Source organism: Centruroides sculpturatus, unplaced genomic scaffold (assembly GCF_000671375.1).
Source record: "Centruroides sculpturatus isolate CEXI.00-Female unplaced genomic scaffold, Cexi_2.0 scaffold553, whole genome shotgun sequence".
Taxonomy (NCBI): domain Eukaryota; kingdom Metazoa; phylum Arthropoda; class Arachnida; order Scorpiones; family Buthidae; genus Centruroides; species Centruroides sculpturatus.
Window position 1 is genome coordinate 442,510 of NW_019384837.1, and position 16,025 is coordinate 458,534.

Below are 16,025 nucleotides of genomic sequence, written 5' to 3' on the forward strand. Positions count from 1 at the left end.
GTTAAAAATGTGTACAGAATTGACACTGCCAATTTAATAAATATTTATTACGTAAGCTTTCTGAAATATTACTTTATTTACAGATAATTTGTGAAATATGAATTAAATAGGAATAAAACTATTAAACAGATTAAGGAATAAAAAAATATACTATTGAATTATCCATTTTATTTCATTTTATACAGTAATGCACATATATAATAATAATTTTCACACACATTAGTTGGCTTTTAAATAAAATTTTATCTGAACTATTTCTGTTTAATAGATTTTCAATAAAAATTATTAAAAATAAATTTAAATGCTGCTTAATAACTACATTGATTATCATTATTTTATGAAACACTGTTTTTCAGAACTTAGTTTTAATACCTTTCTCTTTTTTTAAATTAGAATAAAGATTAGAAATTTTGAAGACTGCCATATAAATTTTGAAATTAAACAATAAATACTTTTTAACTCCATTTTTGAAATTTTTTTCTTTGCAATTCAAAATGTATTATCACAAGATTTTTTTTAAAATAAAAAGCATAATTTGGTATCCATATTCTGATATTTTATTATATTGTATTTAGAGGATATTCTATTTTTTCCTAAGTGAATTCAAGTTTGAAAAGTGTTTATACCTACATTTTATATAGTACTTACTAGCTGTATGTTCCTGGCATTGCTTGGGTTAATTTATTTTATAAACATATATTTATAAACAGTATTTTACAGTGAATTGATGAATTTCCATATAAATTATAAACTTTTTCTACTTTGGTTCTCTGCAAACTTCAATAAAGGAACATTTTACATTAAATAAGACCAAGAAAACTTAAATTCTATTAATGAAGTAATAAGTTGTTTGATCCTAGTCTCGACTTAGTTTTTATCTTTCTTTAATCATAGATTTCTAATTATTATTATCTGTTCTTTATGTTACGAAAATTTTTTATGTTTTTTATTACTGCATGGAAGCATATACATCCTGTTTTGGGATTGATTTAGGTTTATATGTGAGGTTACATACACTATAGACTGTTCAATCGATCTTTTATTCATTGAAGGCAGTTCTAACCAATAGTATATTGAAATATGGTGATAAGAGTACATTGTTTTAAAATGATTAAAAATCGTTCAATCCTATCGTTTTTCAGATTTCGTTTAAATTTAATTCTAAACTTCTAATTACTATAGCTTGATATTTATGCAAACGAATGTATAGAAGATTGTATGAACAAAATATTACCTTCAAATTCATCTAAAATAAATTTCTTTACATTGGACTTCTTAAATTAAATACACACAGAAACATTTATTAAAAACGAGCAATTACAGTATTTATGTGACATTGCCACAATGCTCTGAATTTTAGCAGTGTCTTACCCTTGTATCATACCATCATACTTTTTTTGTTAACAATGAGTCCTGCTGGTCGTTATCTAACTCCGTTCTGGAGATTAAGGAAGAAATTAAGTGTACAATTTTTGAAAATTGCAATACAGTAATGTACTGGCATATATTTGGAAAGTGTTGAAAATAACGAAGAAAACAATTTTAAAAATTTTTAAATGATTAATATTGTTTAATTATTTAGTAAATACAAACTATTATATATACATGTACAGTACAATACAGTAATATCCTCCTTTCAAACCTTCATCGACCCCATTGGGCTGCTCTGATGTAAATGCTATAACCATTCATATCATTTAGTAAAACCATATATTAAACTAACCTATAATTTAAAAAAATTTTCCTAAGATAAACGTCTAAAGTCAGGATCAGACATAGATCCTGGGATCCCTAATTCAAATTTGTCGGGGCCTCTTGAAGCTATAACGCACCACTAAACTGATAATATCTAAAATGAAATTTAAATGTGTATCTACCTCTTTTGATTAGATTTCTCACAAAAATGCTTGTGTGTTTATTATATGTACAAATTGATAAAAAAATTATTGGATTTGTTTTATAATTTTTATATGATGATTTGGACTAAATGAATGATTGTTTTTATACTACCGAGATTGCTTTTATCGTATATTTTCAGCCGAGAAATAAAAATTTGACTTATGCTTTCACATGTATTTACTGTAAAAACACAGAGAGTGCCTTTCTAGCAAGCCCATTATGGATTCGGCCATAATAGGCTTGCTAACGTCCATCAGAAGTATCTTCTCCATCCGTAGGGCCCGCTGGAAGTTTTGCAGATCCTCGGGAAACGTTATTAGTAGAGCTCCAAAATATTTGCAAAAAAGGAATTTATTTTAATCGAAAACTCGTGTAATTTTATTAAACATAATTTACAAACGTTAAATACATATAGTTATGTATTCGGAAAAGAATGAAAAACACAAAATATCAAATTTTCTTAGAAATTTGAAAGTGCGGTGCTTCGATGTGAGGCCGAAAAACCGACATCTGTGATCCGACCTTGCATCCTTCTCCATTCAATTGTATGTCATATTCAATTGTAAACTGTGAAATTAATTCCATCCATTATCAAATTAATAATATATAAATCATCTCGGATTATAAGAATAAAGAATAATAATGAATTAAATTGAGGAATTATTAATTTCATCTTGACGAGCAATCGCTCAAACGTAGCAATTTTTGCTAGATAGAAATACTTTAAAATTAAACTTTTCGAATTTTAAAATATAAAACTAATTTTAGTTTATGAATATTTTGAAAAATTACTTTAAAATTTATATCATATTCGATAAAAAAAAATAATAATAAAATCGATTCGGAATTATATAAATTTTTTGAAAATTAATTTCACTCGCCAGAGGGTGCTGATAATGCAGTTTGTATAGCTGTTCAACATGGTTTTTAATGCACGTACCATTCAAAAATATTTTGCTTCCAAGTAATTTATAATCTATATTTACTGTTAATGAAACGGCTGAAAAGATGATAACTTTAATTAATCAAGGTAGAAACAACGGCGCCTTTGTTTATAAATTAATACATTCTAAACCAACCACTTAACTATATTATTAGGCCTAATTTAAAATGTCATTATTCGTTCATTTCGAGAGGAATACGAATAATTGTACCGATTGCACCGTCCTTTCGTTAACATGGATGGGAAGAGTATGCGAGGAGCTATGCCGGAAAGCCGATTGGTGGTTGCTGAAGGGGCCGGCATATTTCGAAGATGGATGGTTGGCAACTGGCAACGTGCGAGGTGTCGTTGGCATTACTTTAACCACCTGCCGGTGCCAGAGGAAGTCTGATGAATTGCCTACGAGAGCGAATTACAATTTAAGAGGTCACAGATCTCATGTACGTATATGTTATTTACTCTCTCTTGATGTTTTAGAAGTAACGTAATTTGGGTTGACAGCTGTCCCAGTTGTCTGGGATTGTCCCAGAAAGAATCTGCTAAGAAAAAAGTCAAAGGAACTATATTTCTTGGTGCGAGTGTTCGCAAGTTGTAGTCCCCCTGGAATCTGGATGCACACTCCACTAAGACTGTTGTGGTTAATTATTTAGGCCACGTGACTATGATGGCATTGAGTACTTCGTGAACAATTGGCTGTTCGTGGAATACTTGATGCTACATAGTTTTAGGGGTGTGGGGCTCACCCCACGTGGGTACTGAGGTGCTTGCTTTTGCTTGCACTGAAATTACTACATGCTGATTTTGGGTGACTATATCTTGTAAAGGTGTGACATTTTTTACTCATACAAGGGTGTTTACAATTCTGGAGGTGACAAATATCTCATTCAGAGTTCACATCTTAACTTTTTTTCCTTACTGCCATTTAGTGACAGGAGGATTTTATTCTAAAAACCATACCTATAATGAAGTTTCTTTTTCCACATTTTAAATGCATTTCTGTCAGTGGTAGAGTAAAAAATACACATCTTGCAAATCCTAGAATTGAAGTGTCCTGGTATCTTTTGGGAAGAAGTCATTTTGTCTTGGATTTTATCCCCAAGTACCTAAATATAGATATAATACAAAGGTAGAATAGATTAAATATGATTATTCACTTGAATGTCTAACATGTTCTCTTTGATTGTCAGAAGTTTGTGTTACCCTTTTGATAAAGGTCTTCCTATTGGCAAGACATTGTTTTTGTTGATCTCTTAACTTTATTATACACACATCACACACTAACAGTACCACTCATCTATTGTCCTAACGCTGTTGACATGCCAGAAAAAGAAAACTATGGATAAATATGATGAATGTGACAAAATATGGAGAAATGAGGAGTAACTACTAAAATATGGAAAATTTATGTGAAATTGTATAATTATCTTCAGAAATTGATGAGACCATCAAATATTGAAATTTGACTCTTATATATTGGAACAAAAACATGTTAACATATAAACAAATAACATATAAATTCAAGAGTTAGCAATGAATTTCAATTCTGTTTGGGAATAGATCACCACCATGTTAAAAGTGTGAGAACTGTTAGTGAGTACTTCAATTCCATCTGTACTGCTGAGTGGCATGCTGATCTAGGGAATCATCTGATATGACAGTATGTCACTCTAGTAGTAGAGCAAGAAACATTGATGGCACAGCAGTATGTTCAGGAAATCTTGCTCCCTCATATTGTAATGTCTAATTTTTCAATAATCAGAAATAACCTAATGTTTATGGTGTTACATTAATAGTCGGTACCAGGCCTGGACTTTTGAACAGACAACACAAACAAATTTTTTCAAAAGAAATGATTGGTGTTAGAAAAATTCAAAAAAAAAAAAAAAAAATACTTATTGACTATTTGTCAAAAAAATAATTAGATTTATTATTATTATTTATTCTAAGACTGACTATGAATACAAAATATGAAGAGTGAGAAAACAAGAATTAGACAAGTTATAAAATTCAATGAAAATTTATCTAATTCAAAAATATAACCAAAACAACGTTCACAAAAACTTTCCTGACACTTTGGAACTTAGTTAAAATTGACATGAAACTAGATTATTTACAAAATTGCAAAAAGAATCTTATGATCTACATCTGCCTAACCATTACACCAAAGAAAAAACATCTGGAAATCCTGTGCCAATCACACTCATTCACTATAGCTTCACCTCCTTTTTTTCAGTGTTGTCAGTGTTTTTATACTTACTGGTGTGATGTAACAACAGCTGTGCCACTCCAACTCATTTACATACTTAGTCTAACATAATTGTTATTTTTATTTCAATCTTTCGAATATATTCATCTTTACGTATCTTTTCAATAAAATAATTTAATTTTTATAGTCAGTTACAGTTAGGATTAGGGGACATTCTTTAACTCCAATTTGGAAATCACTTGGTTCTAGATGCTGTGGTAGATTGGCAACATAGGCAGTACAGGTGTCAGTCATGATAAGAGTTTATTTTTAGAATTTAGGCTTCTCTCTGGGTTTAGTATGGAGTTTTGGACCTTTAAAAAAATAAATTGTTCCCAAAATAACAAAATAAATAATAATGAGAACTAAATAAAAACCTGAAAATAAAGGTAAAATTCAGACTAAACTCCTTACAATGTTGTTGGCTGTAAACAACAATTTTTCAGCAAGATAATGTTACAGTTTCTCAGGAGTGTCTATCATGTTGCCAAGCTTTGTTGGTCTGTCTGGTCTCTATATTTGAAGCCTTTCGAGGACCAGATGAAATACCAGCTTTTGCCACCTACAGGTGTGAGGGATCTGGAACATATTTGCAATATCTGCAGGCAATTTTTCAGAGTATATTATTTGGTGTTTCCATGTCTTATTCTGTTGATGTCTGTCCTACAAGGTATTAAAGATTGCTTTAAATTCTATTATTGTTCAATAGGAAATTATTCCTTTGCTATGATACAATTACCTATTTTCATTATTATTGCATTCACACAAATAAAGTTTTGTTTGATTCCAATGCCTCCTCCTTGGTGTGTAACTTTTTTGAGTACTTTATAATAGCAAGAATTGCCTGACAACATAATAAAATGATTTTCTGTAGAAAAATATTTGATCAGTATTGGTATCAAAATATACAATAGAAATATGAGTGCAATTGGTGCCTCAGTTATTTCTGAGAAATTATCTTTAGATTATTGATTCTCAATCTATTTCGACACAAAATTCTAAAAATGCAACAGAACCTATTAAGGAACCCCTACTTGTCCATATCTTATCCATATTAAAGTTCAGCTAAGTTTCTGGTGTCTTAATTTTAAAAAAATATATATTTCATTAATAGATAAAAAAATTAATCAAAATTAGAATGAAATAACAATTATTTGCCTTTTAAAAAGCTGCTGGAGTAAAGCAGCAATTGATTGTAAAGGTACAGTGGCTGAATAATTAATGTTAAATGTCATATGCACAAATTTAGAACTTTATTAAATTTTTATGCCATTATGCATTTTCATCTTAAAACCCCTAAAATTCTTTACAGAACCCAGTTTGAGAAAGTTTGCCTTAGGTTCTAAGAATTTCTGCTTTACGAATGGCATCTCCGAAGCTGTAAGGAATAAAATTTCTGTATTCTCATGCATAGTCAATGCTTGAGAAATAACATGAATATTCAAGTAGAGATTTTTTTTCTAATAAATGTAAAATAAATAATGACAATTTAAACCAATGGAAAGGATGTTGAATAATGTGGTGTTTTAATAACGACACTTTATGGTATTACAAAAAGCATAATAAATAATCCATTACTATATGGTATGTATTAGTTTTATGTAAAAAAAAATAGTCAAGCAATGCATTTGTAACTTTTAAGAAAATACCATATATTCTTACTTGCAAACAAATAAAATGGATAAGCCATTCAAATTACCATATGCCTGTTGAAAGCTCCCAGTGGCAAAGAATTGTAGGATAATTAATAATTGCTAGATATAAAGGTAACCCTCATATATTTAAGTGAATCAGATTTTTAAAAATCAAAACAACACTTTCATGAAGTCTCTTGAAAATCTCTAGCACATTCAAAACTCATTTTGCATATGTTTTCAGAGCATTATTTTAATTTCTCAGGATTCTATAGAAATGAAATTGTTTATCTTTATTGATTCATTCTATTAATTATATCTAATTTACAGAAAACTTTATACTACAATACAAAAAACTGATTAAAAAATATGACATTCTTGACTGTGCAAACTACATTTCTTCTAAACTTTCTCTAAATCAATTATTGCACAGGTCTAGGATTTGTCATTGAATACAGATTTGTAGTACAAGTCTCCATAGATTTACAATGAAAAAAAGAAAAAGAATAATAATAAATTAATTATCATTGCAGTTTGTTTGTATATTTCATTTTGAGAAAAATTGAATATCATGGTGTTTTCTTAATCCTTTGAATGTTTTTACCAGTGGTTCTCTCTTTGCTCAGAATAAGTTCATTATTAAAAAATGTAATGTTTATGAAAAAAATGAATATATTGTCTTCTAATTCATATTTTTTGTTTTTTTTTTTTTTAATAAACTAGGCAATATTTTCTTCTTTCAATTTGATTAGATTGAAAAACTCCAATTATTCAGAAGGAGACAGCAAGTGTGAATGAATAGATGCCATGTTTATCTTTAAGCTAGAAAATTCTATGCTTATTTTTGCAAAGCTTACAAAAATCACATGGAAAAAATTTTCTAGACCTGTCAATAGATATCCCTAGCTGTCTGTAATGTTTTACTTTTTTCCATAAATATGCAAGTGTTCTATGATGACAAACTTGAAGAATGTACAGTATATATACATGCTTATTCTGTAGAGCCCACTACAAGTATCATGTATCGATATATTTATAAAAGTACTCACGAAAGGATTAAGTAATAAATTGGAAAATTTGTAATATATTCTTATTTTTTACTAATTAGTTTCAGATTATTAAATCTTATAAAATTATTATTTTATATAACTTGAATATTTCAAAAAATATTCTTTATAACCTGCTATACAATTAATGGTTTCTTCTTATAGCTATTTTTTTTTTAATAATTTAGGAGTAATATGAAATAATAGGATGTGAATTCACACAATAAAATATTAAATACATAATAACAGATTAAAATTTTTGTATTAATTAACTATTTTATATAATTAAATTAAGTAGAATTAATTACACAAAATATCATATACCTTACTTGAAATGCACCATCAAATCTAAGATGCATTTTTATGTGCTTATCCTTGAATTTTTTTTGTTGTCTTCCATGGTATTAAAGTCTGAAACATCTTCACTTTTTGTGTTAGGTTCTGGATGAACAGTGGATTTGATGCTCACATCTTCCTACATACAATTATCCTCAATGACATTTAAAGCATTGAAAATGCAACAATTCTTCAGTGAGTAATCTTTTTCTGGAATTTTCATTCAAATAGTTATGATGTTGCTGTATTAGACTAACAAGATTGAGCTATGTTACCCCTTTAATATTCACTATTACAAATGTTGGTCTAATAAAATCAAAAATATGATGCTAGAGATGATTAATTATGATACATTACATCAAATCTATGGCATTCTATTTCTGTAGATATTAAAACCTGAAAAAAAGTACATCTTAAATTTGAGTAAATACTGTATACTACTTGGGGTATTTTAACAGTAATTTTACAAAAGTTATTATATTAGTTTGTGACTAAATACTAAAACATCATACATATGAATATGGCATGAATTGTTAATCAATTAATGATAGTAGATACATACGCTGTCAAATGGCATTAAAACTTTTTTATAATTCAAGTATTTTCAATGATTCAAATTGTCATCATCAGGCTAGTGAATATCTTGAGTTTGGAACAGAATGTCACTACATACAGTATAACATTCTAAATATTTAAACATTTAAATTTTCTCAATGGAATTCAAGGCTTGCCAGTATAAGAAAGAACAAAAATTTGAAACTTTATAAGTTTTGGTAATGTATGACTTGATAGGTAACATAATGCAACTGATCAAATATAAAGGATATATTTTATCTTTAAAATAATGTTATTTAATTATTTTAAGCTAAATAAAATCATTTTAGAGAGAGAGTAACCATAGAATTGTTATATATATATATATATATTTATAAAACTTTATTTTATTTTTATGGCAGGTGACAATAGTAAAATGGAATGAACCGTTTCAGAAATTAGCATCTTGTGATAGTAGTGGTACTATATTTGTGTGGATACAACATGAAGGAAGATGGGCTATTGAATTAATGAATGATAGAAAGACACCAGTTACAGATTTCTCTTGGAGTCATCATGGTCAATTAGCATTAATATGTTATCAAGATGGTTTTGTTTTAGTTGGTTCTGTTAGTGGTCAGCGTTATTGGTCATCAATGCTTCATTTAGATTCTCTTATAACATGTGGTATATGGACTCCTGATGATCAACAGGTAAATATTTACATAAATATATTATTAAAGATTTATTTGTTTGCATATATTTTATGTAGTAAGTCTGTTTTTCTTCTTGCTATATCTAATGAGTAAAAGAAAAATTTTGTTTGTTTGTTTTGTGGTGCATTGTTCCATCTGTGTAGAGTAAATGTTTGTGTTTGGATTGGTGGTGTTGTCTTCTTTTTTCTCAATAGTTTCAGGAAATTTATGTGCACTTTCCTAAGAACCTATATCATCATATTTTATAGAAAGATTACAAAATCCCACAAATTTCTTTCAAATGATCATAAAAGTACATTTTAGCAAATGAATAATTTTTGTTTATTGCTACCAATGTAAAACCTAATGATGCATTAATATTTTGAAAGTATTTAGAAAAAACATCTTATTAATATTATTTCCCAATGTTTCTTTAAAATATAATTATTGTTTCATGAAATAAATCATTTTATTATTGTTTTATTGCCAGTTACTCTACTAAGAATTACTTTCTTCATTGTTTGAGTTAATATTTTAACCTTTGTGGATATTTCTGTAAAATACAATGGAACAACATGAATGTTATTGTTCCATTGTGTTTTACAACCTATTTAAACAACCTGTTCAATGTTTCATTAAGATAACTTAAGCATTGCCAGATACATTATCTAGTTATTCATAAACATAAAATACAATATATTATTTCAATTAATAATCCAAGATATTAAAGTTCATTAAAATCGCAAACATTGACTATCTAAAACAATGTCTTCACTTGTTCTTTTTTACACCAGGAACTCATCTAGAACACACTGAAGTTTGACCTTTTATTGAGGGATTTTTTTTCAAATTGCAGACCAAAAATCATCTTTCTAAGCATTATATAAGCAAGTGAAATGTATATGTATTTGTCATTATGCATGTAATATAAAAGTATTCCGCTACATATGCAGATCTCTTATTTTATAGTTGATGTGAAGCAAATATGCTTAACATTTTTAAACTGAGATCTTTCAGCAGTTAATCCTGCAGAAACCTAGGTATATTTCATCATGTTGTAAAAGTGGGGGCATATGGTGGTGTATAAATAAATGAATTTTAATTGAATTTTCTTAGTATGCCACATTTTTTTCTTTTTTTTAATACTTCATTTGCATGATGTATTTTTTAATAAAATTCTTGACTTGATAGGAAAAAATAAATGTCACAAGATTGACAAAATGGTAGGCTATATAAGGTGGAGGAATTACTTTTACAAGGATAGAGTGTTCACTGTCATCATTGATGAAAATCACATGTTTAATTTTGGCACTTAATTTCTCATTAAATAAGTTCCATTGGCACAAATGCTCAGATACATGTCTACTTATTTTTTTTAATGAAGATTAACATATATAAGTTTCATTTAAATTAGTGATCCAAAGTTCATGGTCTCTTGTAAGTCAAAATCTTAGATTAAATTCATAATTGCTCACTTGAGTTGTACCTTTAGTGTACTATATTTGAATTCCATTAGCTTTTTTTTTTTTTTTTTTGTAAATTATACTCATTATACTCTAAGTTGAGCCTGAAGATGATGATTTTTCAAAAGGATTGAAAGTACTAGTTCACAATATAGAATGAATGCTAGAAAATAATAGGGACTTTATTTATCCTCTGCCAAATTTTTTGACTGACTTTACAAATGTTTATAATGACAATAGGTCATTTAAGTGCACTGTTGGAAATTGGTTTTGGTTTGCTCATTTCAGGTCTGGAGACTACGGAACTAAAAACAAGCCTTTGCTCTGGGTGACCACAGATACCTCAGTATCATCATTGATCTTACAAGACAGTTGGTCATCAAGGATATCTGGGTCACACAGGAGATAGCTTATGAGTTGGTCTTTGCTCAGTCAATAGCTTGTTAGGCACTGAAGTGGCTATGCATTAAGTAAACAAGGAAAAAGTGAGTGCCACACATCCTGACAATAGAATAAGTGTGAATTTACTATGACAATTTAATTATGCAAGGTGCTTATGTGATGCCCAGTGAATGATGAACCACCAAGTCTAAGCAAGCTTTGGCCAACAAGAAGGTGATGCTTTGTGTTTTCTAGGATTGTCAAGATGTCATTTACCATCATTATATGTTGTTGGGCAAAACAATTGACAATGACAACTACTATGATATATTCAATAACCTGTCTGTAAGAATTACCAAAACTCACCCATCATTAGCCAACAGAAGGAGGGTTTGTTCCATTAGGATAACACTAAACAATATTCCACTAAGCTGGACTAGAAACTCATTAATTACCATTGTATATGTCAGACCGTCCCCATCAGATTTTTACCTGTTGGAGACATCAAAACACAGTGTCTGCAAAATCATCTTGGTCAAATGCTGCCTGGATTGGAATCTGCAATAAAAGGTGGCCAACTTCTTTGCTTTAAAGTAGCCATCAGTCTTTGAGCTGGGCATTCGAAAATTGGTTGAACTCTGGTCTAGATCTTAGCTAATGATGAGAGTACCATTCTGATTTTTTTTTTTTATCTATGAATAAAATTACTTTTTCTGAACCCAAATTTTTCACAATGACTGATTTTCATGATGTAAATAACAAACATAAAAGAAGATCTTATTGAATGTATTTTTATTGATAACTTTATTGGGCTGCAATTGAAAAAACTGTAGACCTATAAATTCCCACTGTTATCTGTCTTTCTGTCTGTCCTTCATTAATTTCAAGAATGGTGTTAGATATATAAAAGTCAAGACCAGATATGGAAAGCTTAGGGTCAGGAGATCCTGATTAACTATATATGAACTTTTGATCTGTTATTTTAATTCAAAAATTTTCCCCAGAACAGAATTACATAGATGACTAGCATGACACTGTTGTTAACAGGAAAAGTATGTTGTGCGGAGGCAAGACACTAATAATTTGAGGCAGAGAGCATATATTTTAAATTAAATTAAAAATATGATTAAAAATTGCAACTCTGTATTACTTGCAACGGGTAAAAATAATTTTTTACTCGTTGTTATGATACATTATCATCATGAAGAAATTTAAAACTGATTCATTAACAGAAAGGAATGCAAAATTTTTCTGTTGAAAATTACAATGAATGAAAGTTATAACAGAAAACATTGAAAAATTTTGAAATTTTTATAATAAAATATGCATAATATATAATTACTTTTAAAAAATGGTATTTTATATAATTACAGGTATTGTTAGGCACTTCAAATGGACAAATATTAGTCATTGATGTTAGTGGACATATTGAATGTGAAGTTACTATTAAAGAAAATGTTGCCATTACTTCTATGGCATGGTCATGCCATAAATTTAGTTGTGAAGAAAAAAGTGATTTTACATCTAGTATTCAGGCAGAAGGTAGTGTTTAAAGAACTAAAATTGTTTTTATTGAAAATTTTATTTATTTTTTATGTTTTTAATAATTATTATTTTATTTTACTAGTTGTTTGATATTCTGAAATTAGTATTACTTGTATTAGTATTGAAATTAGTATTGAAAAATTATTTTTTCAAATTAAAGTTAATTTTATGATAATTTTTGTTCTAGTATATGTTTTTCTATTTATTAAAATTTCCTAATTCTGTTATATTTCTTTCATTTCTCTGTTATATATTTTGTTTAATTTGCATAAAATATTTTATTATTTTTAGATATGAAATCATTATTAGCAGTTTGTCTTGAGAATGGTTATATTTCTTTCATTTCTTGTAAAATGAAAGATCTGGATTGAAAGACAGGTAAAAAGTACAATTTTGATAATGTAAATTACTTTTTTCCTCAATTAATTTGCTGAACAATATAGCAAAAAATGAATACTATTCCAATAAAGAGTTTCTGTTTATTGTAAGTATAAAATGTTTTTCAAGCCTTCCTGATTCATCTTCAGATACAACCTGGCTTTTATAAAATTTTATACATAAATAAACAGACCTCTAATGTTTTGGAACAGCGTTTACTTTTCTATATATGTAATATGGGGTTGGAAGAAGCTAATGATAATTGTTTAAAAATCTTATCTTTTAAAACTATTTTTAATAATGAAAAATCATTATAATAAAGAACTTAAAGTTTTTAATAAAATCTAGAAAATTAGTAATTGAATCTGTTCAAATAACAAAGCCTATTCTTTACATAATAATAATTTTCATTTATGTAATGAATTAGCATGAATTAATTTGAAATTAATTCATTATATAATTTCTTGTTATCAAATAGATTTTTGTTTTTAATTTAAAAAATTAAAAACAAAATGAAGATTGTTTTCATACTGTTTTAATTTTTGCTAATTATTATTCAAAAACAATCTATTATAGTTAAAGATTTAGTTTTTCATCTTGCATTTAATATTTCATTATTAGTAAAATTATATATAGTTAAGCAAAATATTATGATAAAGCATGAGAGAGAGAGAGAGTGTGTGTGTGCGTGCGTGCGTGCACACACGATTATCACTTCCTTATATACATATATATAAAATTTTAATCTGTCTAAATGATTTGAAACTGTTCTGTGAGTGTGATGAATTCAATCTAAAATTAAAATTATCATTTACAAAATACTAAATATTAGTATGTAGATATTCAATATGTGATGAAAACTTATACATTTCCATACACTTATGCAATTATAGATAAATAGATGAAAAATTAAAATTATTATTTTAAGAATTTTCAGGATAAAATTATGAATGAAATGATTATCTTGTTGTTAATTATTTCTTTACTATGCAAGTATTAAAAAACTATCATTGGCCCATCTATATATGGACAACATATATTACAGAATGTTGAACATATCATATGATGATAATATTAATGTAAATTTAATAAATATATTTGAACAGAGTTTGTACTTACTATGTGGAGAACAAATATATAAAATAATTAACAATTAATACTTTATTTCATTAGACATGCATCTTTGTTATGTTTATAATAAGTGTTACACCTGTTTACACTGATACTCATGTTTTAAAATAACAAAATTATGAATACAGAAAATACAATGGTATAAAAGTATTATACCATAATTCTAACTATTTTACATCACTTTCTCAAATTCAATTTTGGAAAATAAGTTTTCTTTATGTAAATAATTTATGACCAAACATTTTTGAAAGCTAAAAGAAATTAAAATGTCAATATATGAAGCTTATCAGTAGTTATTCAATATAAAGATGACATGTAAACCTAATGTAAATATAGAAGCAATAATGTTGACGATAAACACCTTCTACATAAAATTTATAGCATTAAAAAAGTTAATTACAATTGAAAATTTAATCAAAATTATATATGATATTTAAAATAATTATCAATAGAAGAAAAAAATTTAGAATTTTTCAAAATGTTAAACCAACTTTACCTTTCATTTCTATGAAAGTACATAGTCTATAAAGAACATAGGGTACTGCATGTTTACTTTTATCATTTTGTTCTTTCAAATCTCTTAATGATGATCCAAATATCTGATGCTGTAAATTAGACTTCTTTGAACATTGCTGATCCTGACTTCTTCCAGTTTCACAATCAGCATTCTGACTCTAAAAAATTTTTTTAAAGTATTATAAATAAATACTATGTTCTAAAAACTTTCTGACTAAAACAATGTTTAAACTAACAAGTTTAGTATGTTAATTAAAATAATATAAAACATCTATTTAATTTGAGAAATTTATTTCATATAATTTGAAGAACTATAATCTGTTACCTAAAGTAGAGATTCTTCTTGCTAACAAGTAGGACTATTGTAACTAAGAGCTTCACATTCTATAACTTCGTTCTGCTCCTGTTAATTACTTGTTACCAAGTAATTGATAATTGTTTTGTAATTAAGGTTTTTGAATTATCAATTAGTAATAAAGTATACTTAGTATGTGTATATTTATTCAGATATTCAGGTTAAAAAAAAATTGATGTGTATTCTTGAACAGTAGAATAGTAACACGATTGCTTCAAAATCATATGTAAACTGTATCGACATCAGAACCACCACACATTCATGAATATTAATGTGTAAATATTTATGTATGTATTATTATAGAAAAAAATCAGGCCTGGGAGTGCCACTTCCCCTTTGAAAAAATGAGAAAAGTGAGTTGAAATACAGAATAAGTGAGTAAAAAAGTGAGTGCAATACAAGTAGCCCTTGGTTTATGCTGGCTCAATTTATGCCGATTCACAATAACTCCGCTGCGCAATTCACCATTTCGCGGTGTAATTCCCCAATTTTCCCTATGCTAGACTGATTTTCATTTCAGTGTCGGCGTATTTACCGAGCCGCAACATTGTATATTAGTTACAAAAGATTTTCTGTTTAATATTATTGGGTATGCATACATTTGCATTAAATTAATATTAAAATACTAAACATTTAGGTACCCACGAGTCAAGTTATTAAACTTAATAGTCCAACAAATGGTGTCTGAATCAATAGTGCCAATGAATGTATCCCATATCAAATCGTTCAGGAAAACACTTTACGACGCAGTAGCACTTCCAGCGATCACAAATCATCATTAGTGAGACAAATCTACTTTTCATTGGCCAGACGATATCTATCTCTTCTTAGCCACCTTCAATTTTCCTGCTCAAACTGACCTTATATATGGGCTACGGCAACCAGTGGTCGACCAATCAGTGTCTCCGCTTGTCTGTAGCTCTA

At 28.0% G+C, this 16,025-nt stretch overlaps 1 protein-coding gene across 1 annotated transcript in view; it reads left to right on the forward strand.

Moving 5' to 3' along the window:
• Nucleotides 1–2,796: 2,796 nt before the first annotated feature.
• The window catches only part of LOC111630233 (tubby-related protein 4-like), a 45,157-nt gene continuing 31,928 nt past the window's right edge, over nucleotides 2,797–16,025 (forward strand). The window contains exons 1-5 of the mRNA XM_023374299.1: nucleotides 2,797–3,282; nucleotides 9,060–9,350; nucleotides 12,550–12,718; nucleotides 13,013–13,069; nucleotides 15,254–15,261. Of these exons, the coding sequence (XP_023230067.1) occupies nucleotides 3,010–3,282; nucleotides 9,060–9,350; nucleotides 12,550–12,718; nucleotides 13,013–13,069; nucleotides 15,254–15,261 (798 nt within the window). The 5' untranslated portion in view covers nucleotides 2,797–3,009. The remainder of the gene's footprint in view (nucleotides 3,283–9,059; nucleotides 9,351–12,549; nucleotides 12,719–13,012; nucleotides 13,070–15,253; nucleotides 15,262–16,025) is intronic.